A 26,502-nucleotide genomic window follows, 5' to 3' on the forward strand; every position below is an offset into this window, starting at 1 on the left:
ACATTTTGATGCTTTTTCTCACGAATCATCTTACACACACACACGCTTCCATCACCAAAGGTGATTTATTTAGTGTCCGAACTTTACAGCGACTTTTGTTTGTTTTAAACCAAACATTAAAACAAAAATAAATATAATTACAGTGTTCATTCTTCATCATATAAAAGTGTACTGAATCTTGCATGGAGTGTTTTAGTTATGACAGAGCAGACGGGTTGGTCTGTTTGAAAGAGCGCTGCAGAAGTGCACTGTGTTACTTTGTGGACAGGAGCACGCACTGCAGAGCTGAGTCAATGTTTGCTCTTCTTTGCTTTCTTGTGTGAGCCACGGGGTGACCGTGACCTGGATTTGCCTGCCTTGTGGTCCGGAGATGGTGATCGGGAACGTTTGGACCGTTTGGGAGACCTGAACAAAACAGAAGATAAAATACTGACTTTAAAGATAACACTCAGGATGGATGCTACTGCAAAAGCATCAGTTGACTTACTTTAAAGGAGAGATGCTCCTTGATTTTCGGGCCTGGTGTCCAGGGTCATTACTACGTCTTCTATCCCCATCGTCATTTTTTCTGCTCCTTTCTTTGCTCCTCCTGTCGTCCTTGGACCTCTCCTTGGATTTTGATGTTGATCTCTCATTCTTCTCTTCATCTTTTTCAAACTCCTACAGGACAGTAAAAACATCCCTGTTAATTTGTAGTTATCCAATTCCCTAATCAGCTCAGTCAGGTTTAATGGGAGTTTCTTTCTAGCAGGTTCTATAACAAGGAAAGTAATTTTTATTTTATTTTTTAAACCTCTTTGTCATCTTTTTTGGTCCATGGGCAAAAGCAATAAAATGCAGAATTATTTAAATGCAATGAAGCTGCTACATTAGAACACAAGTCCAGCAAATTCTGCTAGTTTTTTTTCCCCCCCTCTTGAGATCTCCACACATAACATACCCAACAGAGCAACATTTCTAGTAGTGAATATGAACTGTGCCACACAAAGCAAATTGTGCACAAACAAGAACCAACAGCACCTAGGTTAAAATAAACTGCAGCTACAGTTCCTTACCAGTAGATGGTGCAATATTGACAAACATTTACAACTCTGCCACTAAATCATTATTTTAACTGTACTGACCAATTTGAACTAATTTTGTTTCTTTTTTTTCCCCCACTACACTGTTCATTATTAGAGGATGTGCTTCTATTATACATGAGTGACTTGTATTTTGCTTAAAGTGGGGCTCTTGGGGAGAAAATCTGAGCACCTTTTATTCCTCCACAGGTAAAACACAGTGCAATGTAATTTTAAAGCTATACTAATTCAAGTGGCTCATCAACCCACCTTTTGTAGCAGTTTGTTTCTGTAGTGCTCCACTTGTTGCTGTAAGCTCATTCCAGACTTCCTCTGCCTTTTGCCAGACTCCAGCTCATCTTGGATCTTCATAACCTTTACCTGTGTTATAGTGAGAAAGCAAATCAGTTCTGAACATTTACCAACTACAATCTGACTTATTGTCCAACATGCCTGATGGTGGTACTCACCATCAGGCATGGTTTTTTTTTTTATTTTTTATTTTTTTTTAAATAAGAACTAAAGGTACACAGTTTTCAGCAAATCTAACTCATACAAAGATGCTTTTGAACAACTTTTCACTTGCCTCTAGCTCTCTCAGCCTTTTCCTTTTGCTCTCAGACATCTGAAAACTTCTGAGCGAGCTTTGAAAAACCGCACTGTCATAGTTTGATAGACTGGAGGAATCGGCACTGCTGTCACTCTCCGAGTCTTCCTCTTGCGAGTTGCCACTGTTGACAGGCATGAGATCCATTTGACTGCAGTCTCTTTTTTTAAATAAATGTACACAGGAGGCGAGACACTCGGGCCTTACCTCACGTTTGCTTCATCGCCGCTGTCTCGCTCCACCACAGTGTCCCACTTAGATTCAGTCTTTGCTATGAGAGATAAGAGAACAATAAGCACGATGATCTGGGCAGATTGATGATACAGTAACATCCTGACAAGTCTTACCTTGAGAAAACACCCCAGTATCAGTAGTCTTCTCCCACTTAGATAAAGGCACACTTGAGACAGGAACACTGCCTTCATCCACTGGGGAGATAAAACAGCCACAAGGTTAGGACGAGGACAGGTCATCCTTGAAAGGCTTCCAGTTAGATCGTGATAACAGTGACTTTGCTCTTTAATGACTGAGAAATACAGCACAAATCTGTTCCTGCTGAGATCGAGATGCGCACTCGTTACTCAGGACGTCAGTGTTTTGATGTATGAGCTGGGTGGATTATTGACTTTTTTGGTTTAAAAAAAAAAAAAAAAGAAAAAAAAAAAAAGAACACTATTAATATGCTGTGGACTCACAAGGCATCCCATCAATGTCATCAGCGGTGACCCCTAAGGGAACACCGTCTATGTCATCAACAGGGACTCCATCCAGAGGGTCCCAGCCCATAGGGCAGCCATCCAAGTCATCCACAGGAGCTCTGTCCAAAGGTATGCCATCTATAGGTGTGCTGTCCATTGGTGCACCGTCAATATCACAGGATACTTCCTACGAAGAGACATGGAAATGCATTTATGTCGAGGTTCATTTACTTTTCAACAAGAAGGGGAGCCTATATTGTTGAAATGGCATCACCAACAGGCAGTAATAAGGGGAGTAATTCAGCTAACCTCTGCCATCTCTGCTAGCTCCTCCCCTGCTTTGGCAAAGCCGAGAAAGATATTCTGAAGGTGGATTAGATAAGGCTGTGGGTAAATGGCCCAGTCCTCCCAAGCTCGAAAACAACTCATGACCTTTTGCTGTGGAGAGAAAGAGATAATATGCACATGAAAATGTTTTGTTGTCCTATTTTTAGTAAATGTCCTTGTGCGAAAAGCAAGCGGATTCCATGATTACCTTAAACAGCTCAGCCTGCAGCCTGGCTTGTATGTTTTTGTGCGCTGCGTTAAGATCTCCAAAGATCTGTGGCAGCTTTGCTTCAAAACTGGAAAGATGAGGGGAAAACTTTAAGATGGTCAGACAAAGCTGAAATAAAATGCGATCAGAGTGCTCAGGCCAAACTTAGGGAAAGTCTCTTACTATTTCCGGTAATACGAGGCACCGGCTACTTTGGCACATGAATTGTGCAAGATGTCTGACACAAGGTACAATCTGGCGATCTGTGAGATTGAAGTGGACAGAAAAGTTCAATATGACCTGGTTATTGTAGCTTTACAGAGCTTCTGTGTAACACGTGTTTTATATAAAGATATATGGAAGCAAACTGCCTTCTTCTGAAGGGACGTCTGGAGCGAGGAGAAGGAATCGGAGACATGTCCCACTACTTCCTCTGCTGCGTCCGCTCGGTCAAGACAGAACATCATGGCATTGGCAATGTCTTCTCTCCCAGCAGCGAGCTCCTTAAGCAACATCTCCAGCCTCTGTCTGTGCCTGAAAGATGTTTACAGAAGAGTCATGTTCGTTCAGTTTAACTGAAGTTACAAGCGTAAATAAATGTCGCCGTGACCGCTAGATGACTTACTCGGCTCGGAGTTGCCCTTTCTTCACCTCCTCCTCATGGGAAACATCATCTTCTTCCTCTTGCCTTTCTTCACTTCTCTGAGAGTAGCTGTTTAAAGAAGGTGGTCTCCACAAAGAGCCTCCGCGGAACATGCGAAAATCTGTCGTCCTCCACTCTGTTGGGGACTCTCCCTGAGGTACGGATGAAAACCAGACAAATTTTAAAAAAAAGAAAAGATGATTTAAATCCACATGACCCCGTTACTTCCGGTAACTGTTCAGAAACAAGGTTTTGCAGAAACAGAATACCTGAAGAATGGAGAAAAGCTTCCAGCGATAGTACACATGATCTTGGCTTTTGTTGTCAAAAAGGAATCTGAGACAATAACAGATAAATCAAACACGATGCAATTTTCTCTCAACTTAACACCAACACGGGCCCAAGTGCTGCAAACATACCTGTAATGTGGGTTGTTTTTCTCTTTATTCATGATTATGGCTTCAAACACTGGACCTTCACGCACCACAAACTCTATCATCCTGTGAATAAGGAATAACAGATTCCTGTGGGGACAGAGAGGCGCATCAGAGCCAGGTTTAAGATTAAAACTCATAATGCACACTCAAGCATCTCTAACAGTAAAAGGCCCATGAATATTATTGGCAGACTAAATAATCAAGATATACTGTGCTTATGCATGCCCAAATATAATAGGAAAACCACACGTGTGGGCCTGTCTTTTTTCCCGATAACTGAATGTAAGAATGGAGAAGAAATGACACAATCACAATAACTTTTCATGGCTCACGTTGCAAAGCCCCAATCCAAAGTTTAACATTAATCATGAAGCTTCAAGATGCCAAATATGCAAGAATCCTGAGGTCTTGCTATATTTGACTCATGCAAGGCTTTGAGAAGAAAAAAACAGTAATTTATTACTGTGTTTTAGTTGTCAGGGTTGCCAAATTTATGACATCCTGTAAAAATCTTGCTGTCTAAAATGTCTGAAAAAGATGTATCCAGTGGTTACTTTGAATTGGGGCTGCAGACCTGAAACCTGTTTGAACTTGATCAGTGTAGACTGTGTTCATGCAGTTATGTCTGCCACTATAGTTACACTCACATATTACTCTACTATGACCTGAAGGAGCTGCTGGCTTGATTTATGACAAAAGTACTACTCTACTGACATCTGACTTGAGAAAAATCAACATGCCTTCTAGCTGTATCGTCTGCAGTGTCTCAGCCTACCCATGGGAAATCCAGGGTTTAAAATACAGATACCAACGGATATTTACAACAATTGCAATTAAGTATTTAACAGAAAAATAGCTGACAACTGAATGACATGGTGGGAACAAGATGAGTTTTGATGGATTTTTAATAAACTGAAACAAGAATTGCATGTAAACCTCAAGCCATGACATTTGACATGTGTGAGGAATTATCCAAAAGTTCTGCAACTCTGCCCTTAAAAAGCAAACACCAGGCTTAATGTAAAATTGGCCCATCTACCCCTTTCGAGGTTGCTCTGTAGCTCTGGACTGCTTCCAGTGTCGCTCAATCTACAGAAGGCGGGGGGGCCGGGGGGGGAACTGTGCAGCGCACTGATGAGGCAACTGTGTTTTTTGGCCACAACAACAGTCTTCACTAACTGCAAATGGTCAGAGCACGCCTGAGCATGTAGCCTTCTAAAAATAGCAGCTCTGCTGGAAATGGTTTACTGCTTCCCAAGGAGAGGGGAAGGTGACCAAATTTAGATTTTTATCATCACGGGCAGAATCACACCTCCAACAAGTTGCAGATGTCAAAGTATCCACCCACTTACAGCAACTGTAAAACAACTGTGGGATGCCAAGTGTATTTCTAACAGCCCTAAGACCTGAGACTTCCTGCCACAAACAACACATCTGGATAAAAGAACAGTGCACCACAGCCTCTCGCTTATAACACTTGTGTTACAACAGCTGGGCAGTCATAGTAAGAAGAGTGTGTATACCTTTCGGTTGGGATAACCACTTTGACTACGGCTTCGGACAGAGTCTGTTTGTGAAGTCAAACCAAATAGTGAAAACGTTAAAACGTGAGCACTTGTACAGATGAAACACTGCAGGATACATACAGCATAGAAAACGGTGACAGTATTAACGGTCAGTGAAAAGAGATAGGGTGACACAGCTGTAGGACTCCAATGAACTATTGTAAAATACTACACAATCTATACAAGCTGAGCTGATTCGAGTAAATAACTGTGACAAATAACTTTTCAAAGCACACATTTACCCTGACTTGGTCACTAGCTATAGTTTCCAAACTTAGATCAACAGCAGGCCTTTCCACAATAAATAAGTAAATAATAATAATAATAATAATAAAATAATAATAATAATAATAGTAATACTGATAAATCTGCAGGTCTTTAAAGAAACAGTTTTCCTTTAATTGTCACACTCTTATTCCTAATTCATTACATCACCATACAAATGCAGTTAACACCAATTACTTGTGGATGAGATTTTACCTTGTCAAGCTCTTTTTTAGACATGCCCAGCGGCTTGGTGAAGTCATTGCGGAAGCGATCCCTGGGCTGAGCATTGAAAGGCAGACCGGACGGCGGCGGCGGTGTGACTCTCACTCCCACCGGCGTGTAGAGTGGCTGAGGTGGGATGCGAGCTGGTTTGCCCCATCCCAGCTTCATCTCAAACCCCATAATCACTTTACCTACAAAGCAAACCATATTTCATTGTGCTGTGAGAAAAACAGCTGTGATATGTAACAGGGGTATTTTTAAGAGTCACCTGTACCATCTAGTGCAGCCAAGGCTCTCTCCGCATCTTTCCGTGTCATGAAGGCCACGAATGCTCTGTTAGAGGTTCTGCAGCGCTCCTCGTCTGTTCGGGGCCACATAATCTTCACACTGGCCAGGGGACCATACTTGCAAAACTCTTTACAGAGCATTTCTTCATTCATCTGAAAAGTAGTAGAAATTTAAATCGAGGGTCGTACGTGAGCAATATGTTGAACCTATGCAAGTCTGTGTGGACCTTTACCTTTGGACTTATGCAGTTAATGTAGAGATTAGTGGTGGTTGGCACTGTCAGGTCATCATATAACGCTGTAGGGTGAAAAAGGGCTTGATGTTAGGTCAATTTAAAGGTTACCAAATTGATTCAACTAACAACAACAGTAATATCAAAGGAGGGGTTTTACTTGATCGTCCTGATAAAGGCGTGTCCAGATCTCCATAATGTCCTCCACCAGAGTCAGTTTTCTTCCTTTTATGTCTCTCCTCACGCTCTTCTTGTATTCTGTATCCCCACACATGAAAACAGATTTACATGTCCCAAGAAGATAAACATATTTCACAGAAACATGATTTCTAGCACATTTTTGAAAAAATAAATTAAAAAACAAAATCAACTTACAGCTTAAGTTCTTCCTTGAATAGTTCGAGATTACTCTTCTTTTTCTCTTCTGCCTTTTTTTTAAAGGTCTATCAAACAAACAAACAGCTGGTTATTAAAAACGTTCAAACACTGAAAGCTAAGGCTAATAGGACCATATTTTTACATTAATACTTAATCAGATATTATGCATTTGATCCAAAATAAAAAAAATGAATAAACTTACAGACTTTTTGCTTTCAGCTGACGGTGAGACATGCTGGGACACGTGGACAAACTTGGTAGCAGGTTGGTAGAGCTTACTTTTCTTGACCTCTGCTGCTTCCTCCTCTGCAAAGATTAAGACAACCCTCGAATACTGATCCGGCTTATTTATGTAAACGCTTTCATTGTTATGACTTGACCCTGAACACCATTCGGACAGAAAGTGGCACTGGTTCCAAAAACAATTCATATAAACTCACTCACAAGTGAACTAAATGAGATGTCTGTTCATATAACAATACGTTGAGCAACTATGTTCAACTATAAGTAATCCTATAGTCCAGTTCTCCCAGAGTTCACAGAGTCTCTGAATTTTATTAAACCATCACAAACATGTGGCCCTTAAAAATGAAGATGGTGAACTATTTCACTGCTGAGTCAGGCACTCAGTTCATTATTATTATTATTAGTATTTTAAACATGCAACTTGAAATCAGGCTTGGTCCTGACATCCCACTGCTGAACAAAAGGAACATAACTGCAATGTCGCTAAATCACATCATGATGCTTGTGAAAACCCTCGCTGCTCACCTTTAGTCGCATTCACAATACCTCCACGGACAAAAGTTTTCACTCTGCTTTTCTCGCTGGTCTCAAATGAAGCCAGAAATTCTTCAAACACCTCTGCTGCTTTTTCTTCCTCCTAGACATACAAGGAAACACTATTTGTATTAATTCATTACCATTTGATCTTAATAAGGTTTTATTTCCGCCAAACATTCAAAAAACACTCTCCATCGTATCTAAATGTTACATCGCAAACCCCCTGCACCTTTTTTTTGAGCTCCTCTTGTTCCTTCTTTGTGAGTGTTTTCAGTGGAGCTGCTGGTTTCCCCTTTCTATCTGCCATGCTCAAGCTGCAAGCAGTACATAATAATACACAAGGGTGGAAAAGTTCATGTTAAAATGCCTTTCAATTGGTAGCACAGAAGCAATTGTAGAGCTAGCACTTTCTTGTAGCATTTTCATGCTTTGATAATAACAGTAAATCTTAAAGAGAGCTCCCTGATCCAGTGGGAGGAAGAGCCCACAGCAGCAGACATGCACTGAAGGGCAAAGCAATAGAAATCTCTGTCTTCTGTTGAGTCATCTTACCGATTTAGTGTCACTTATGGCATCCTTTCTTTGGTAAGATATTGGATACAGACTATTAAAGGAGAAAAACACAGAGTATTAATCGCCAAATAAAATAAACAACACACAGGCTTAGAAAAAACTAGTGCTACTCATCAATAACCACACACAGTGCTAACCTATGGTACCAGGGGGGTGGACACTGGAGTGTTTACAACCCTTAAGTTTGATAGTTAAAGCCAAGAAGATGAAGTGCATTAAACTAAGAGGCTTTTTGAACAATAAACATGCACTACTTAAACAGAGAAGCTGGTCAGGTCCATCTGGAGCAAATAAACGTGTTTAAAAGGCCTGGACAACACACAGGCTACCATTCCACTTTGCTAATGTTAGCTAACGAATAAAGAGCTAGCCCACCCTTAACCTTCACATGAATAATGCTAGAGCTTATATTTCCTCTGTCAACCTATGACCCCAACAATTCAGTAACTCGGACACATTTGCATCTTTCATAATCGCAAACACCTCCCTCAGTGCTAACACTCACACAGAGCTCAGACACTCTTAGCTAGCTAACATAACTGTCTCTTTATGTTGTTCTGAAACGCCGCAAAAGCGCCGACTGACCGCGCAGGACAGCGTTTAAACCACAGTGCATGCACACAACCCGATATAACCGCAACTTACAACGTGTGTTAAGCTATTGCTTCACCATTTGTTTGCGACTGACAAGTGGTTTTTTATCACATCGTGCTAGCACGAAACGAGTGGAGCTCCTGTGAGAGGACGCCTGCTCTTCTCTGCTCGGTCCGCAGCTTAATTAAAGGAGTCCGTATCTCTGTGCGCTCATACTCCACTCATTACGGAGACTTCTCTTTCTTTCATCTACCTGCTGCTACAGTTTTGCCTCCTCACGTCCAGGTTTGTGGTGGTCACCGGCTGTGGGGTTTTCATAAATCTCATAAATGTCAGTTTGGGGTTTAAACAAAGAGAGAGAGAGAGACCCCTTTATTTATTAAAGTGCAAGAGGCTGATTTAAAGCACTTTTGAACACCAGTGGACAAAAGACAGTCCGAATCAATTACTGATTATATGTGACACGTGTGATGGAAAATATTAAGGTATATAAAATAATTATAATAAATTCAAAACGTGCCCCGATCATCAAGCTGCAAAGCAATTGGTGGACCTTGGCTTACTTGTTTTCATGATCATTTGTACCCATTATTATCCAGTCCAATCCAACTTTATTTATAGACTTTAAAACATAGTTACCAAAGGATAGCCATAAAAAACAATAACCACATATTAAACAAAAAGGAAAAATAAATAAAACATACTACAAACTACAAAGAAAAGATGTACAATAAATTAAAATTAAAAATACATTAAAAAAATTAAAACTAATCAAATAACTGACTAAAACTGATTAGAAGCCAACTCTGATACTACTCCTAAAATGCCTTGAAGAAAGTGTGTGTTTTTAAACGTGATTTAAAACTCAAGTGTTAGGTCCAGCCTAATATGGAGGGGCAACGTTGCTGTCGTGGCAATTTGGGAGCCACACCAGCAAAAGCTTGTCCCCCTGGTGTTTTTTCAGACAAGGAGTGACTGGTCCTTGTTGTCCACTTTGAGGAGTGTATATGTGTTGAAGGTCTGCCAGGTAGGAAGGAGCTAGGCAGCTAAATATTTTTTTAATTAATTCTTAAATGGACAGACAATCAACGTAAAGAGGCAAGACCCAAGGAAATATGTTCATGTTTAGGTGTCCCTGTCAGCAGACAAGCTGGGTTTTTGGACTATTAGTAGGCACAATAATGAGGCCTGATCAATACCAACAAAAAGTGCATTACGGTAATCAAGGTGAGTGGTCACAAATACGTGTAAAACTCTCTAACTCACAAAAGTGATAAAAGACACAAGTTTAGAGAATTGCCTGAGATGAAAACTGTATTTATTTTGTCAATTTTAAGATTTATGCATATTTTTACCCCAAGGTCGGTAAAAACTGGTTCGTGAATCTGACAGTCATCTACATAAAAATGAAATGAGACATTGTGTTTGTTAAATGAGAGCACATCAAATAAATAAAAGAAAGGGGTCCAAGGATGGATCCTTGAGGTACACCACATGGGAGGGAGATGAACAAAACTTACCAAGTGAGACAGAAAAATATCTGTCAGGTAGGTATGACTTGAACCAGTAAAGGCAGGACCTCTGCCAACATGATGTTAAATGTTATGATCTAATGTGTCAAAGGCTACTGTGAGATCTAAAAGCACAAGTATAACAGAGTCCCCAAAGCCAGTGGTTTGAAGAAATAATAATAATTATAAAAAAATTCAAAAGTACTTTAAAAACTTGACTGAAACACCTCAAAAATATTGTATTTGAAAAAAAGGCTGCAGCTGTAAGGCCACTAGTTTTACACACGTGGTACATGTATAGAGAATAGTTTTGATTAATGAACATCACAATACACAGTTTAACTGAAACCTTATGTGATATTAAATGGAAAATGAAGCAGTATAGTAAATGTCCACACACACCTGCTGTCGTCTATTTCCTATCTCTACCTTAGATTAAAAAGTTTCAGGTCATAATCCGCTGCCTTCATGAGCTGCATGTCAACATACAAAAAGTGGAAACTTTTATTAAAATACACATCTTTCTGTTTTCCTGTTGTCATTAGCTAACACCACTTCTGCTTGTTTTGGTCATTTTAAAAGTATTATGTCTGCAATAGCTAATTAGGTTTTAGAGAGACTACTAGCCTCATTAGAACAGGGCAGATTAAAAGAACTACATTCAACCTATGATATCTTGTTGCTATGATAAATACATATATAAATATATTGATAATATACAGTTTCAAGATCCAAAGTTTAAAAGAAAAACGTATGGTACAATGTGCCATGCTCAAACTGCAAACAGTGCAACAACAACAACGTATGGTGAGACACATTTTGCCATAGATAGATAGATAGATAGATAGATAGATAGATAGATAGATAGATAGATAGATAGATAGATAGATAGATAGATAGATAGATAGATAGATAGATGGATGGATGGCACATGAGGGTTGTTTTGGATAACCTTCAGTTTACTTTAGCACCATTCTGTGACATTACTGGGATAGTGGAATGCCCCATTAGGACCCGGGTATGATGGTGGAGAAGTTTTCACAATGACTGAAGAGGATAATTATTTGACTCACTGTTCAGACAACCAGGAGCAGTAAAGCAGTAAATGATTAGCGATATCCAGTGAATGTGATGAGAGCTGTACTATAGAAACATGTTAGATTATATATGTTTTATTTCAATGTTATAATAAACCTTTATACGCTAAACATTTTTTAAATAACTATCTACAGTGCACCAATTAATGTGCTATGCTTGTGCCCCCTGTGTCATTCTGGGTCTCCTGTTAAAAGGTGTTTATTACCAGATGGAGAGAAAAAAGGGTTAAAAGCCCAAAATGGCCACCATATCCCCTCATCATCATCATCATCACCAGCAGCAGCAGTAGTAGCAGCAGCAGCACCAATACCTCAGAAGCCCATCCCCTAGCGTCCGTGCTGGGAATGTACCGTGTATGCGCATGGGCGGAGAAACTGCCGCTGTGCGCTGTTATTATTGTAAGAGTAATTTCTTTTTTTTCTTTTTCTTTTCTTTTTTTCTTTTTCTTTTAAAAAATGGCGTCCAGTCAGGGAGGCGTGGGAGCTGTCACCGCTCTACAAAGCCATCACTATCCCACCGGACCTCACTGGAGCCCGGGCATCACACCGTTCCAGCAGCAGCACCACACGGCCCGAAGCCTGGACCGGGCTCTGGAGGATGCCGTGTGCTCGGGGATACTGAACCTGAGCGGCAGGAAGCTGAGGGAGTACCCGGGGATGAGCTACGATCTCACCGATACAACACAAGCAGGTGGGTTGGTGTGCACGCGTGAGGACTACAGGAAACAAAACGTAAACCAACAGAAAACACGTACTCGTGGATGAATGCAGCATGTCCGCATTGTGCATGGATTTTATCTCGATTTTGTGGATAAAGGCGCAATAACGTGTAGGATTATGATAACGTGACATTATTTATAGGAGTATACCGTGTACTCCGCGGACTTCTGTAAATGCACATTTGCTACATCCTGCTTGTAATTACTGTCCACCGGGGCTCGTATATCTGTAGTTTAGTGCGCTGTTGTGTTGGTCGACGCCAGTAGCTTTCAGTCCCCCCCCCCCCCCGAGACACATGAATGAGACGGCAGGCGCACCCAAGTAGGTGCTGTGCAGTGGTTTGCACACCAAGCTGCAGCTGATTCGGCACGGGGCAGCTGGAGCACTACACGAATGAAGACTGCGGCAACGAAGAGTGTGATTCTTGCTCAATGAATATCATTTGTGATGAACATGTGGCACACACACGCGCGCGGCTTTTTTCATATTCGGCACAATCAGACAAAAGATGCAGGGTACTTGCTGGCAGCCTCACGCCCCTTTGGTTGCTTGGCTGTATATGCCCATATAGTGTAGCTTGTAATGTACCAGACAGGAGGAAGACACGGGTTTACTTTTGGTTTCACGTGTAGGCTGATTCCTGTTTTAACCCGTGTCTTTATTGGGCGATCTTTTTCTGGGTCACCCTTAACCGTAGTTAGTGGGTCAGTATTAGTGTCACGTTTTTCAGCAGTCTGTGTTATCAGTGTGAGGTCATACATACATAAGTTTTATTGGGAATGGCCTGACTTCAGTGGCTGTGCGTTTAATTAGGGTAGACATACATATATTCATCTTTTTGCACACATTTGGTAATTTTGGTAATACTGGCTTGCTATTTATCATTTCCAAGCATTAACATGAGCATGTGGAAGATGCCAAATCTCAGAAATGATAGTCTCCTCCTCTGATGTGTCCATAGACCATCTGGTGTTAATCTGTCATCATGTGCAGCTCTTACCCTTACCCGTACCCCCAGGGTGTTAAAATTTTCTACTCCAAGATTTCAGAACCTCTTCACATCTAGACAGTCTTCTTTGAGCACACCTGAAAGTGACTTGTTTAATTACTGAATCAAAAATAAAGCAAAAAGCACGATATGCACAGGGCTCCAGCCACTGAAAATCAGTTGTGGGCTTGGTAGGAGGTGAAAGGTTTGCTGAACAAGCAGACATGTCTTCCAGTACTAAGCTATAATCCAACTATTTTCTTACATGCTGCTCTGCTGTTCTTAGTCGTTAGTAATCATTTTGTGAGTGGGCTTGTCCACCCAGATCTATGGAAATTTGCTCATTTGATAGTCATATGTGCTAATTCTCCAGAATAAACAGGACTTATAACAATACACACCATTAATAACCCAGAGGAGCTCAGGGCCTTTTTGTTTTACACAGATTGCCAGTCATGTTTCGTGACAAACCGCAAAACAGGAAGTTTGGGGTGAACTATTTACAGACTGTTAGGCCGTCTTTGTAATGATCTGCTCTTCTACTAGTCAGCTTTGCTCCATTGAACTTCAGTCAAAACATCTGCCAAGAGTTTTATTTATTTATTTATTTGCGTTTTAAATTTAGAAACAGCTTCTATTATCTGGAGTGCTCATTATAACAGCGATGATAACTCGAAGAGGTGGGAAGGTTTATATTTCTGTGCCAGTGCAATTCAGGTGCTGTAAATGCTGCACGCCTCGCGCTTGTATCTCACGCCTTCATTTCACTCTGTCAAATTAAAGGTGTGCCAGAAGGGAAGTGTCACTTTCAGATGTGCGAAGAGAGATCAACACCTCACGGCGCTACCCTTTACATCAATTGCAATCTCTGCTGCAAATAGAAACGGTGTCACTTTTGCTGGCTCAGTCAAAATCAGATGCAATTTAAAGTTAACTTTAATGCATCTTTTCTTATAAGTCTTTGCTGCAGCTTTCAGTCCTCACTGAACAGTGCCAGCTCTGTAAACTAAGACCCAGCTTGTTAAGCTACATTATTTGTTACACCTGAAAACTGAAAGGCGTTTAAAAAAAGAAGAAGTGGCTCTTGATATGTCTCGTGATAAGCTATTTCGATAACATTGCGTTGCTGCTCTTAGAAAGCGAACGGATTCATCTGACGGCTAAGCAGCAACCAAAAAGGGAGCGGACATCACACGAGGGTGTCCGTTTGCAGTGTGCTGCTGCTAGTTTGTCTCCAGTCGGGTTGTTTTCCCACAGGGAAAGCGCTGAGAATGCTGCCCCGAACTTGTGTAGAAGTGCATGCGGGTTAGTGCATCTATCTGGTTCATAACCCCAGCATGCCTCTACCTGCCATTACCCCACCGCCGCGAGGTGCCTTCACCGTACCTTCACAGGTGTGCATTATTGTCAGATATTCAGCCAAGTTTACACCAGCTGTTTCTGTGACTTCTCAGGAAAAATGCTAATAAAGACATTTCAAATTGGGATTTCTTGGAGACCATGATGACTCATTTATGGTTTAATCAACAATACATGCATTAGATTTAGTGTGTGGTTTTATCTTCCATTTTTAATGGCTGTGCCACAATTGAAGATCGCACCTAATCTGTCATCACACTATAAACACTTCACTGTCTGGCTAATTACTCCGTCATCCACTAATAGTTTGATCTAATATTTAATAGCCAAAATGAAGAGGTAAGTGAAAAAAGGCGTGTAATGCAGTTTTTGTCACAAAAAGAGATAATTTGACAGCCAAGAACAAACCAAAAAGCCCACTAAGATACTGGAAGTCCTTGAAACAGGGGGCCAAAATGCAACTTGGGCATTCTTTATTCGATTTTGTGGGACTTTGTGTGCACAGTAAATCTCACAAGGTGCTGCTGCATTCCTTATAAGTTAAACTCTTCAAGGACGGCCTCCACAAGGACACAAGTATCAAGCAAACATTCTCTGCCTTAATAATCAACCAGTGTAAATACTGAAAGCGCCACAGCTCATTAAAGTTCAAGCAGGCTGACGCCCCCCAAAGGCTTTAAAAGTGCTGCTCATTCTCTGTGCTCTGTTAAATCAAACATCCTCTGTCTCTCCTGAAAGCCTGTGCAGAACAGCAAGCGCTTCGGGCAACAGAGTCGTCCCATAATTATGTCTTATATATGAGACACAACATAAAATTTTCCTTTAAATCCCTTTTTGAGAAAATTGTTAGTTTCCTTTAGTTGAAGGTAGTCTTTGAAAAATATCAGAGATAAAGGCCTTTACTCACCCACGCCTAGACTGGGTTATAGACGCAGGCCTGTATATTAATGATGCCACTGTTAAACATTTAGACTTGAATGTAAAATGATCAGAAAATGAAACGGTGGTCTCTAATTGATTCTTTTCTGTGAAGCAACAGCTTAAAAAGCACTGGAGTTACAAACACGTTCAACAGAAGTAACATTCACATTTTAAAAAGGCACCAAGGACATGTTCACAGAATTTTTCTTTTAGTTCGCAGCTAGGCTTTATCTGCGTGGCGTACGTGCGTGACAAAAAGCTCAACAAATGAAGGTATAACCACAGTAAATTAGAAATGTGTGTGTCATATAACAGAGTGTGACTATTTTAGTGTCGTCTCAAAGTAGGATGTGTTAGAATTTAACAGGAACAATGTGGCATGTCTGAATTTTCCAATCAGACATTTGTAGTGTCCAAATTTGTGTAGTGTGACACAACCAGAGTGTCTGCTTCTTCATTTAAAAATAGGAACATGAATCAAATGCTTGACATGTGATTTAATTTCATTCAATTAATTTCTGGTGTAATAGACTCAGTGAAAAATTAATGTTGGGGTTAATATCTTAGGCGCTAAATGTATAATAAATAGTTTGAACAAAAATCAAATACGTCTGAAAAGCCTATGATCATAGAATAGAATAGAATAGCCCTTTACTGTAAATAAAAATAGTAAGGCAGCAGGAATAACTAACAAACAGGAGAAATATATACAAAACAAGGGAAAGGCACACATTACAGATCAGGTTGCAAAGGACTTGGTCTGAGTAGAGTCCTTGTGAGTGGCCTGAGTGATGAGGGTTACTAAGACCATGGCTCAGATTGGTAGGTGGGTGGACAGGGATGCGGTGTAGGGGGATAGTGTTTGTTTACAGACCAAATGGTCCAGGAAAAGAAGCCGTTTCTGCACATCTATAGCATCTATATCTATATTAATGTTTTCGCATATTAATGTGTCTGTGTGTCTGTCAACACCGGGTGCTGCTGAAGCATGTCTCTGCCCAATCCTGAAGCATCTGGATTGGGCAGAGATCAAAGGATGCGGTTCATGGATCAATTGGACCGCGTTAGTGCCTGACGGTGATTACAAGCTCTCACGGACAACCCCTGCACAGTAGCTGAACAAACGCAGCTGATCAAGAGACTACCCGATCTCTAAGGCCAAATCTCACAAAGAGCACTCTGCACGGTCCAACCCGCAGCACCGGACCACACCCAAATCCTGACAGCCATAGTGGCTGTGGCACATCTGCTGCAGGGTGAAAATTAATTAACCCCAATTAATCATCTCCTTGACACCTTGACATGCACCTTCCATGTTTTCATTAAACTGAATCCTGCGGCATTATTGACAGAATACAGTAAATAGAGTATGATGGGCTCATTTTCCTGCAGCTTAGAGACAAATAACTTAGTGATAACAAGCTGAATTTCTAAATAGCAACTTAAAGCTATTTTTATCCTCTCTTCAAAATCAGTCTCTTGCTGATCAGAGACTCACTGTTTGCTCCAGAAGAAAGCAATTAGTATTCATTTTGCTGTGTCATGGAAGGACATATCCAAGCAGCATCTGCACTACGAACACAAATGAATAGATTGATGGTGCCGTGGAGCCTTGGTGGAGTGCTTCTCTGCCTGGCGGGCCTTGTTCTGTGGGAGCTTGAGGCTGCAAGCAGGTGGATTAAAGACCCACTGTGCGCTGCAGATGGTGCGTGGCCTAGGTTGGAGGAGGGAAAAGTGGGAAAAGATAGACAGGCATATAAAGCCTGTCTCCACCTACCCCCCAGCTCCCCCATCACCCAGATGATTCAGCTACTAACACAGAATACCCAGTTGTGGGACCAGATTAGGGTGTGGAGGGAGATGGGGGAATTGACTATATGCAGCTGGGTTACAGCATCAAGGTCCAAGCCTGAGGGAGAGGCAGAGTTTAGTCTTAATGGAAAGCGTGCATACCTTGTGACCTCAGCATTAGTCTTTCCCCATGTGGTAATTTCTGCTTCCCTTAACCCTTTGGCTTCTTTTCCCTTTGTGCTGCTGACTGTGTCATAGTCTGCTTCTCACTTCTGCTTACTGACTGCTGTCAGAGCCCATAGACAACTACACAGTCAGAGCCTATCTGTGGAAACCTGCTTGAGCTTTAAATCCATATTATCTGACCTTAGTTTTCTATAACCACTGTCTGGACGTTTGGTCATTTTAACTGACTAGTTTTAGTTTGACTAGTCACTAGTTTTGCTGCAACTAGTGGCACTTTTGTTTAAATGCTATTGTGAGAAGCCATATTAGGAATCAGACTAGTAGCACCAGAAAGCTAATCTGCTTTCATGTATTAGTGGCATGTATGTAATAAATGCAACTTTCTCTTTTCCCTGGTATTAATTAACAAACAACAAAAACAAGAATTATCCCTCCAGACAATAACTGCTGCAATCAAATGTCCGACAAGTAGTGATAATGACTAAGATCACGGAGGACACTGACATCTGATATAAAGGATATGGAACAAATATCTAGTTTATTATTGATTCTTCAGTTTGTCTGATTCTTCAGGCGGTTTTGTTCTCCTCAAACTATCTTGTAATCTGACCGAATGGGGCGAAAGGTTCAACATATAGTATGTAATGTTAAAATGCAGGTAAATCAGGCCATTTCAATACAATTCGGGTCAGTTTCTTTTCATAGCTGATAACAACCTTCAGTAAAAGTAGAGAAGGTGTTACATTGCACTGGGGATGAATGAATAAAGGCCTTACTTCCCATATTTAAATACTAGATACGATATCCTTCATACTAAACAGTAACATTTAATAGCAGGTAAGTGAATTTAGTTTCATTAAAACCTTTATACTGTAGCTCAGTTGTTTAATAAATAGTGGTGCCTATATGTAATTTCACATAATGAGGGGATGGAGGCGCAGCAGTGTTTGGTTTTCCCAAGCAAAGGATAGCGCACTTTGGTTATGTGGGACAGAATAATTGAAAGCCTTCTGTTTATCTGGAGCTCTGCAGCAGCAGCTCCTCACTCTAATTATCTTGTCACCCAGAGATAATTCACAAGACAAGATTGTTCACGCGTGCACACACACGCACACGGACACAGACACGCACGGCTCAGGAGGGAGAGCGGGTTGTTCACTAACCCCCTGCTACTCTCCTCATGTTGAAATGTCCTTGCCACGATACTGAACCCTTACACCGAACCCTGGTGTGTTATCCGTATGTGAGCATGTGTACAGTAGAAAAACAGAGTTGTAAGACTCAGGTTGCGGTGTAAGGTGCTTTTAGAAAAGTGATGTGCCAATGTGTCCACATTCTCAAAGAATTTAAAGGACATTAACTTGACTTACTGTCAATTTCCTCTGATCTAAACTACTATTTGCCCAACCTTTAAAAAGGCATTAATCTTAGTAGGTAGTGATTTATGTTACTTTGTAGCAGACATCCTCATAATGTAACTGTGTTAACAGATTTAGGTTAGTGAAACACGAGTAGAATACCAACAGCACACACGCAGACACGTACACACATAATTTATAGACACTGAATCAATAAGTGTTTGACGGGGAATTCAGTGCAGTGCAAGGTAACCTTACAAGTATCCTTGTGTTTCTGGTTAAAGTGCACGGGGTCAGTGATTATTTAAGCGGAAATGTGGGCACGATCTAAAGACCTTTAAAAGAAAATAAAGCGTTAAGCTATGCTTCAATTGATCACAGGGCATATTTACATTTTGTTGGCAGGTAGCAGTGAAATTTAATCGTCATGTTTCAGTGGATGAACCTTCCTGTTTTCCTCTTGCAACATAGGTTGAAGACTGAGCCTCAAAGACCATCAGCAGTATATAGGATAAACATTATTTAATATGACTTTCCAAAGTAAGTATTTGGAATACATGTGGAAATTCTGAATGCTGGCTGAGGACAGATATCTGCATAATGAGCTTAAGCATCTGTATCTGTATGCTTCCTTTATTTGACGTTGTTGGGATGAATTCTAAATATTTTATTACAGCAGGCAGATAAAAATGGGGGGTGGAAGCAGAGATTACATTCATGTTCCTGTTGCAGAACAAAAGCACATGCATGTAGCTCATTAATGCATGGCTATGATTTTTTTTTTAGCAAACTGCCTTCAGCGGTTAAACAGAGCGTGTTTAACCGCTACTTCTGCTGTCGCTTTGTCGTTTACACAAAATATCTTGAACGAAAGGCCTCGTCTGATTCGGTCGACATAAAAATGGTAAAATTGACCTCATTTGTTTGTACAGATATGTTTGGCAAACACGAAAGTGTCCTACTTATCAAATCTGTGTGCTAAACATTCATCTTCTGCCAATTTAGAAGCTAACTTCAGTGTTATCAGGCGACACAACAGACAGCTCGACAAGTTTAGGAGAAGGTGACTCATACTCATTTTCCTTTCTAGCCACACCTTGAAGTTGGCACCGGGTGTTTTACTGTAGGTGACACGTCGTGACAGGATTGAGATGGGTTGGCATTGAACTTGGCAAGGGACAATAGTGACTCCTAAGACGAATTCCTTGTAACTTTGTTGATATCTTAACTAAGAAATGCATGCAAAACTCTTAACATTGAACTGTTGGCGTGGGTTTTAATATGAGTGAAGGTGAACTAAGCTCTTAAACGTGAAAAACAATTTAGCCATTGTGATATGCTGCCATGCTATTATAGCCTTAACAGTTGATAGTATGGTTGTTTACTCTGGTATTGTTCTATTATATATCATAAAATGATTGCAAATATGTTGAGTTTGTATAAAAAGACTTATTTCAGTTAAATGCAATCATAGAACTCATTCACTTTTGACCGTTCTTTTAATAAAAAGAGATAAATCCTATAAAGGATCCTAAATAAATTATTCTGTGCCTCAGCAAACCTGATTCTTCTCTTCAAAAAGTAACCCAGAAAAAAAATTATGGTTATTTTATTTTGTTGTTAACTTGTCTTTCAAAAAAAAAAAAACGACAGATGTAGGATGAGTTCCAACACTCTCCACTCATTCATACAAATCTAAAGCCATTAACGTGCCACTCCCAGTGAGATCGATGCTGGAAATACTGACGTATGACCCCGCCGGCAGCACTCAAACCTATAAAGCCCAAGACTCTGGTGTAATATTAGACCAACGTTCGATGAAGAGCTACGTTTCCTACTGCTCTGTCACAGATATGTATTGATCAGTGTTTCGAGGCTTTGGAAATGGCTTCTTGTGCAAAAAGCACACATAACTGATGTTAAAGGGTTATAATGAGTTTGTCACCAGTGTGCTTATGCACACAAGTATTCTGTTTCTTCTCCTTGCAGATCTGTCTAAGAATCGTCTCACAGAAATCCCCCCAGAAGTGTGTCTGTTTGCCCCCCTGGAGTCACTCAACCTCTACCACAACTGCATTAAGTGCATCCCAGAAGCTATTATCAATCTGCAGATGCTGACTTATCTGGACATCAGGTGAGCCATTGCTAACACTATACTTTTATTATTGTTTCAGACTCTAATTGAATACAAAAGGAGCGAATGTTGGTATTCAGTTATATGCCAAAAAAGTGCCTGTTCCCCTTTCACCTTACTTACAGGGTGAAAATGCTCGTGCGAAAGAGATGTTTCCTCTTTTGCTACAACTCAATTCCCAGTCACCATCGTCTCAGTGTTACACGCTTCTGTATGCTATTTTAAATGCAGGTCATTGTTTTGTCTTTCTCTGCAGCCGAAATCTTCTGACAGTGTTGCCGAAATACCTTTTCAACCTTCCCCTGAAGGTTTTGCTTGTGAGCAACAACAAGCTTGTGTCCATCCCTGAAGAGATTGGCAAGGCCAAAGACTTAATGGAACTGGTGAGCAGCCTGTATACATCAGCCTTTGTATACAGTACAGAGCTTGAGGCACATACACCAGTGTTCTGTCTACACATAACAGAAAACTTAGCAAAGAATCAATTTTAAATTGTGTCTTTAGGCACTTTTTAACTAGCAGCCTGTCACAAAAACACAACCGTTTGTTCCAATTCATTTAGTTGAATCTATAAGAAAATGCCAGATAACACAGTTCAATAGACATAAAATTGTATTTTTACACCAACAAGGTGATTCCCAATAAGCTATTAGCCAAGAACTTGACATATCTCAGCATGGTGTGCAGTATGTTCTTAAAAACTGGACAAAGTGATGACAAAAGAAAATGTGACAGGCCTGAAAGACTACCTGCAGCAGTGCGAGATGATCATGACAGAGAAGAGAACAAAAGATCCAACCTAAAGAAGAGCTTTTATTGTCCTTCAAGAAGCCTGGAGAACTATGCCTTAGGACTGCTTAAAGAAATGACAAGAAAGCTGCCTTAAGAGAGTTCAGGCTGTGGTGAAGAATAAAGGTGGTCATACTAAATATGGACTTCCAAGCTCAATAGATTTGTACAAACTCTGCCTTTGCCTTTTATGCTATATTTCTATGTTCTTTGCATGTCTCAGTAAGTTGCTGCACCCATTTCCCATTTTTCTATATGTATGTGTGTGTGAGAGGTGAGAGAGTGAACGCTAATAATTCAGTTTCTCACTCTTTGCCTCCCCCTGCTGGGTTGGATTTCAGGACGTGAGCTCAAACGAGATCCAGGCGCTGCCTGCTCAAGTTGGAAAGCTTCAAGCCTTGAGAGAACTCAACATCAGGAAGAATAGTCTTCACATGCTGCCTGATGGTAAATCCATCACTCATGAAGCTCTCTGTGTGTTTCTTTCACTTGAGACGCATTGATTGCGCATCACTGAGACATTTTGGCATCTATGCCAGACTTTCACAGCCAAGAGATACAACTGTGCTTTTTATGTTTTGTGTTGCCTGTCTTGTTACTGTTGGCACAGATAAACATAGCAGAAGGCAACTTAATAAATTATAGTAATATATGTCTGAATAACTAAGGATACCTGAATTGACAAGCCCAACTCGAGCAATTCCTACGTGTGGCACATGAATCCATGCAGTCTGTGCTGTTGTCTAACACAGCGGTCCCCAACCCCTGGGCCGTGGACCGGTACTGGTCCGTGGCTTTTTTAGTACCAGGCCAGGAGAGTTAAAGATCGGGTGTGAAATTTATGGTTTTGAGGGTTTTTATTATTTTTTTATCGTTATTTTTTAATCGTTTTTATTGTTGACTTGGTTTCCGTGGGTCTTTTCCCGTGTGTTATGAATAAATCTGTACCGGTACTGGTTTTATTTTGTTGTATATATCCACGACACCTTAAAGGCCGGTCCGTGAAAATATATACATAAACCGGTCTAACAGATTAATAATATTTATAAAATTCTGTATAAAAAATCACGTGTTCAACACAATGAACTAAAAAAATCCCCTTAAAAGCAGTTAGAGATACTTTTACCCATATTTCTACATGCCCTTAAAGTAAGAACCATAGCAAAATATTGCCATTAATTTTGAAGGATGAAATGCATTTTAATCACAAGTCAAGTTAACCCCTTTTTACATTAAAGTACTTTTGAAAAGCTTAACATTAGAACCTCTGCCATAGATGGATGGAAAGAGTACATTATGACAAACAGAGCAATTGAAAAAAAATGTGTAATAACATATTTATAGATACAGATATGACCAGATATGATCTTTTTTTATTTGCTGAATTATTGTGGTTGCTTCAGGGTTAAGATAAGAGCCCAAAAACAAGAACTTGACTCTGTTTTAATGATGTTGTTAAACTATTTTTATAAGATCTACCCTAACAGCACATACAAATTTCTGATGATTGTGCAGTCGAAGCAGTGCACATCAGTTTCTTGTTATTTGTATTTTCAGAGTTGGCTGACCTGCCTCTCATCCGACTTGACTTCTCCTGCAATAAGATCACAGAGATTCCTCCAGCCTACAGGAAGCTGAGGCAACTGCAGCACATCATCCTAGACAACAACCCTATGCAGTCTCCACCGGCACAGGTATGAGGATTTGCTTTATGGTGGTGCTTTTGCCCATATGTGGGAACAGATGTACAGAACAATTGGAGGTTTATGGATTTTTAAAAAAAAAAAATAGTGGTTGTTTTTGTACATCTAACCCATCCACCCGCGTGGATTTCCTTGTAGTTCCCTCTGTAGTGGTTGGAGTGACTTCAAGAACACATTTTGTGTTTATCTATTTCAGATTTGTCTTAAAGGCAAAGTGCACATATTTAAGTACCTGAACATGCAGGCTTGTAGGATGGATAAGAAACCAGACACCCTGGACCTCCCCTCTCTTGGCAAGCGTTGCCTACCGCAACCACTAACAGATAGGTGCTGACAGATTTACTAACTTACTTGCAACCATCATCAAGTATATCATTATATCATAATGCATCTATTTATCACTTCTATTCTGTTAAAAACACCATGCATTGCATTTCTGCTATCTAATCATTTAATGCTGTCTAATTTATGTCATTTTGCACAATTTCAGCATGGAAGATTTTTACCCAAGTAAGAACCACGGTCCTGACTCTGGAATTGGTAGTGACAATGGTGACAAGAGGCTGTCTACAACAGAGGTGAGAGTCCAAACAAGTGTCACACATGTGACATCACTCACTGACTTGTGCCTTCCTGTTTTGGAGCCTAGAGCTGAGCTATATTTTTCTGAAACCAGATCTCATCAGTGATGGGTGGATTTGAAAGCTTAAACAGACTTATATATTAGGGAGTTGTCACTCCTAGGTGAGCCACGCCCCAGAAAGTAGAATACAATTTTATTTTCTCTTGTGTGAGAAAATAAATACATTTTACTACTTAAGAAAGAGCACATATTGAGATATATAACTATGAAAGGGTAACCCGTATCATTTTCTTGATATAATATGAGCTGTTTTTATAGGTGGTCGACTTGTTAATCACACTAAATCTAAGGAGTGGAAAGAGCGTTAGGCTTTGGTAGTAGCACTCATGCAGGTGCACAGAAAAGAAGCAGCTTGGCCCCTTTATCATTTGCCACGATAAAGGGGCTGTTGTTTAAAAAAAAAATACAGACAGAAGTAAATGTTAGCACACTTGGTAAAACAACATAAATATCTGACTAGACCAAGTGGCAAGATGTGACCTGCAGGGCACTGTTGGATAATGGAAAGCAAATGTGCAGGGAGGTTGGTTGTCAGCAGCAACACGTGAAGCTTTGTGAAGGTAGCAGAAATCCAAATGGAAAAATACTGATGTGACAGTAGAAGGTGGAAATGTGCAGCTCTGAATAACATATTTAAAGGACTTCCCTCCAAAACTTGAGTAGCCTCCCTTATGCCTGTAAGCTATAGCATTGCAAAACACTGTGTGAGCTCATTGTTGTGACAGGAGAATAACCGACGAGACCCAAACCAGTATAAGAGACAATGATACTTTCAGAAGGATGTCTGGATACATGCAAAGAACTACAAATGCAACTCAAAAGATCATTAATGGAGGAACTGAATATATACATAATATATCTGCTCATTAAAGTTGCTTAGTAAGGCTGTAAACGTGACTTGGCAAATGCTACAGTCACGTGTTGCAGGTGTGGTTTTTTTTCCTTTTAATCCTTTTCCATTTAAATACCCAAAATAGCAACAGTAATAATTCAGGTGAATTGATTGCATTTGAAACTTGACTTCCCATTCCTCTGTTTTCCTCTCCTTCAGCCTTCAGACGATGACACTGTCAGCCTGCACTCTCAAGTTTCAGAGACAGCCCGTGCCGACGCCCTGTCACTCCTCTCCAAAATGGACTCTTGCAAAGGTTACCGAAAATAAGTATCACATATTCCCTTTGAAAGCAATAACAGAGACACGGGGTTGTTGAATAAAGTGCCTAAAAATGTGACAGTTCATGTGATGAACGCGGATGCTTCCTCCCTCTATCAGATCAGGATCTCTATGACTTTATAGAGCCCAACCCGGACGAGGATCCTGCTCTGTCAGAGTGCAATGGGCAGCAAAGCAGTCATGTGTCTTGTATAAAGGTATGAATTCATCAATCAGTCTAGAAAACCGAGAAGAATGTGGGAAATCTTTTGAAGACACGTTGGGAGAGAATATCTATCTCTGTGTGCTTGGTCCCGTGACGTGACGTGATGTCCCTGTGTGCGTTCCAGGAACTGGAGAAAGTTCTTAACATGTCTCACCAAAGCAAAGATAAAGACAGCTGGAAAGAGGAGTCAGGGTGAGTTTTTTTTTGTGTGTGCAATGCTGTTACTTTCCACCATCCCCTGGACTTTTTAGGGTAACGTAACCGCTCGCTGGAAGGTGAGCTGGCACAGGTTGTGCTAATTGCTACCCAAATCAGATCCAGACAGACCAACAGAGCAAAATTTGTTTTCGGGAAGCAAGCCCGGAGATGAGGTTAGGCATATGGAGAGTGGACAGCCAAGATGTTGGGCTCAGTGTGCCCCAAGGCTAGCGGGTTGAAAGAAAAACCTGAATCAGAAATATCCAATAAAAGACATGAAAACACCAGGAGTGGTTAGCCTTAGCGTGACTGCCACACTGCTCACCCGCTCTAATGAAAAGTGAGTGGAAAGACCTAGGTATTTATACTGGAGCCAAGGAGTGGTTAATACAGACCAGGTGTGCCACTCCAGCAATTTACAGGAACCAGAGGAAACCATGCGCAGAAAGAGCGAGGGGGCGTGAGAGAACAGAAAAAAAACTTTCACTTTGTTTCTTATCGCAAGTGACGGCCAGACTGGTGTTTGGTTTGGCAGAGCTTTTAGCACACACAAAAAGACATTTTGTATTATTTATTTTTTTTGTGCATGTACTACCAAGGAGATCTCTTTGGAAATGACACGTTAGGTGATGACACAGTTTGATGGCTTTCTACCAAATTGCATTGACATTCACATCAATCAGCGACTTCGATGATGAGTGGTGCCAGCAGGTTTCCCCCTTTAATCATCTGCATGTCTCAGCCTGAAACCAAAGACAAACATAATAGGTTAACTGGGGATTCCACACGTGTCTGTAAATGTGCTGGCCCTGCGACACACTGATGACCAGGCTTGGGAGGGG

The 26,502-nt window shown here is 40.7% G+C and overlaps 2 protein-coding genes across 6 annotated transcripts in view; one reads left to right on the forward strand and one right to left on the reverse strand.

Moving 5' to 3' along the window:
* Positions 1 to 41: 41 nt before the first annotated feature.
* LOC146565594 (U2 snRNP-associated SURP motif-containing protein) lies at positions 42 to 9,290 on the reverse strand. Of its 4 annotated transcripts, none has more exons than XM_085288849.1 (25): positions 9,137 to 9,290; positions 8,269 to 8,320; positions 7,946 to 8,030; positions 7,705 to 7,816; positions 7,136 to 7,239; positions 6,931 to 6,998; positions 6,716 to 6,813; positions 6,556 to 6,620; positions 6,310 to 6,475; positions 6,027 to 6,226; positions 5,505 to 5,548; positions 3,964 to 4,068; positions 3,814 to 3,880; positions 3,527 to 3,696; positions 3,273 to 3,435; positions 3,085 to 3,164; positions 2,902 to 2,989; positions 2,676 to 2,804; positions 2,364 to 2,553; positions 2,016 to 2,096; positions 1,876 to 1,939; positions 1,648 to 1,792; positions 1,332 to 1,442; positions 488 to 660; positions 42 to 405 (listed from the first exon to the last, which is right to left on the reverse strand). In XM_085288849.1, exons 3-25 carry the CDS (start codon positions 8,021 to 8,023, stop codon positions 291 to 293), a joined length of 2,616 nt encoding a protein of 871 aa, XP_085144975.1. In that variant the 5' UTR covers positions 8,024 to 8,030; positions 8,269 to 8,320; positions 9,137 to 9,290; the 3' UTR covers positions 42 to 290. The 4 variants fall into 4 exon arrangements, with proteins under 4 accessions (XP_085144975.1, XP_085144976.1, XP_085144974.1 ...); XM_085288850.1 differs by lacking the exon at positions 9,137 to 9,290 and adding an exon at positions 8,960 to 9,107; XM_085288848.1 differs by lacking the exon at positions 9,137 to 9,290 and adding an exon at positions 8,935 to 9,088.
* A 2,550-nt stretch (positions 9,291 to 11,840) lies between these two features.
* The window catches only part of lrch2 (leucine-rich repeats and calponin homology (CH) domain containing 2), a 33,595-nt gene continuing 18,933 nt past the window's right edge, over positions 11,841 to 26,502 (forward strand). Inside the window, exons 1-10 of one of the 2 annotated variants that reach the window (XM_085288853.1) lie at positions 11,841 to 12,182; positions 20,804 to 20,948; positions 21,205 to 21,331; positions 22,079 to 22,184; positions 23,295 to 23,431; positions 23,637 to 23,767; positions 23,931 to 24,018; positions 25,135 to 25,231; positions 25,357 to 25,454; positions 25,587 to 25,654. In XM_085288853.1, the coding sequence (XP_085144979.1) occupies positions 11,948 to 12,182; positions 20,804 to 20,948; positions 21,205 to 21,331; positions 22,079 to 22,184; positions 23,295 to 23,431; positions 23,637 to 23,767; positions 23,931 to 24,018; positions 25,135 to 25,231; positions 25,357 to 25,454; positions 25,587 to 25,654 (1,232 nt within the window). In that variant the 5' untranslated portion in view covers positions 11,841 to 11,947. The remainder of the gene's footprint in view (positions 12,183 to 20,803; positions 20,949 to 21,204; positions 21,332 to 22,078; positions 22,185 to 23,294; positions 23,432 to 23,636; positions 23,768 to 23,930; positions 24,019 to 25,134; positions 25,232 to 25,356; positions 25,455 to 25,586; positions 25,655 to 26,502) is intronic. The other variant, XM_085288852.1, reaches the window with a different exon arrangement.

This window comes from Mchenga conophoros, linkage group LG10 (genome assembly GCF_057382185.1).
Source record: "Mchenga conophoros isolate Kocher_MC1m ecotype Shallow Benthic linkage group LG10, M_conophoros_male_GT1.1, whole genome shotgun sequence".
NCBI lineage: Eukaryota > Metazoa > Chordata > Actinopteri > Cichliformes > Cichlidae > Mchenga > Mchenga conophoros.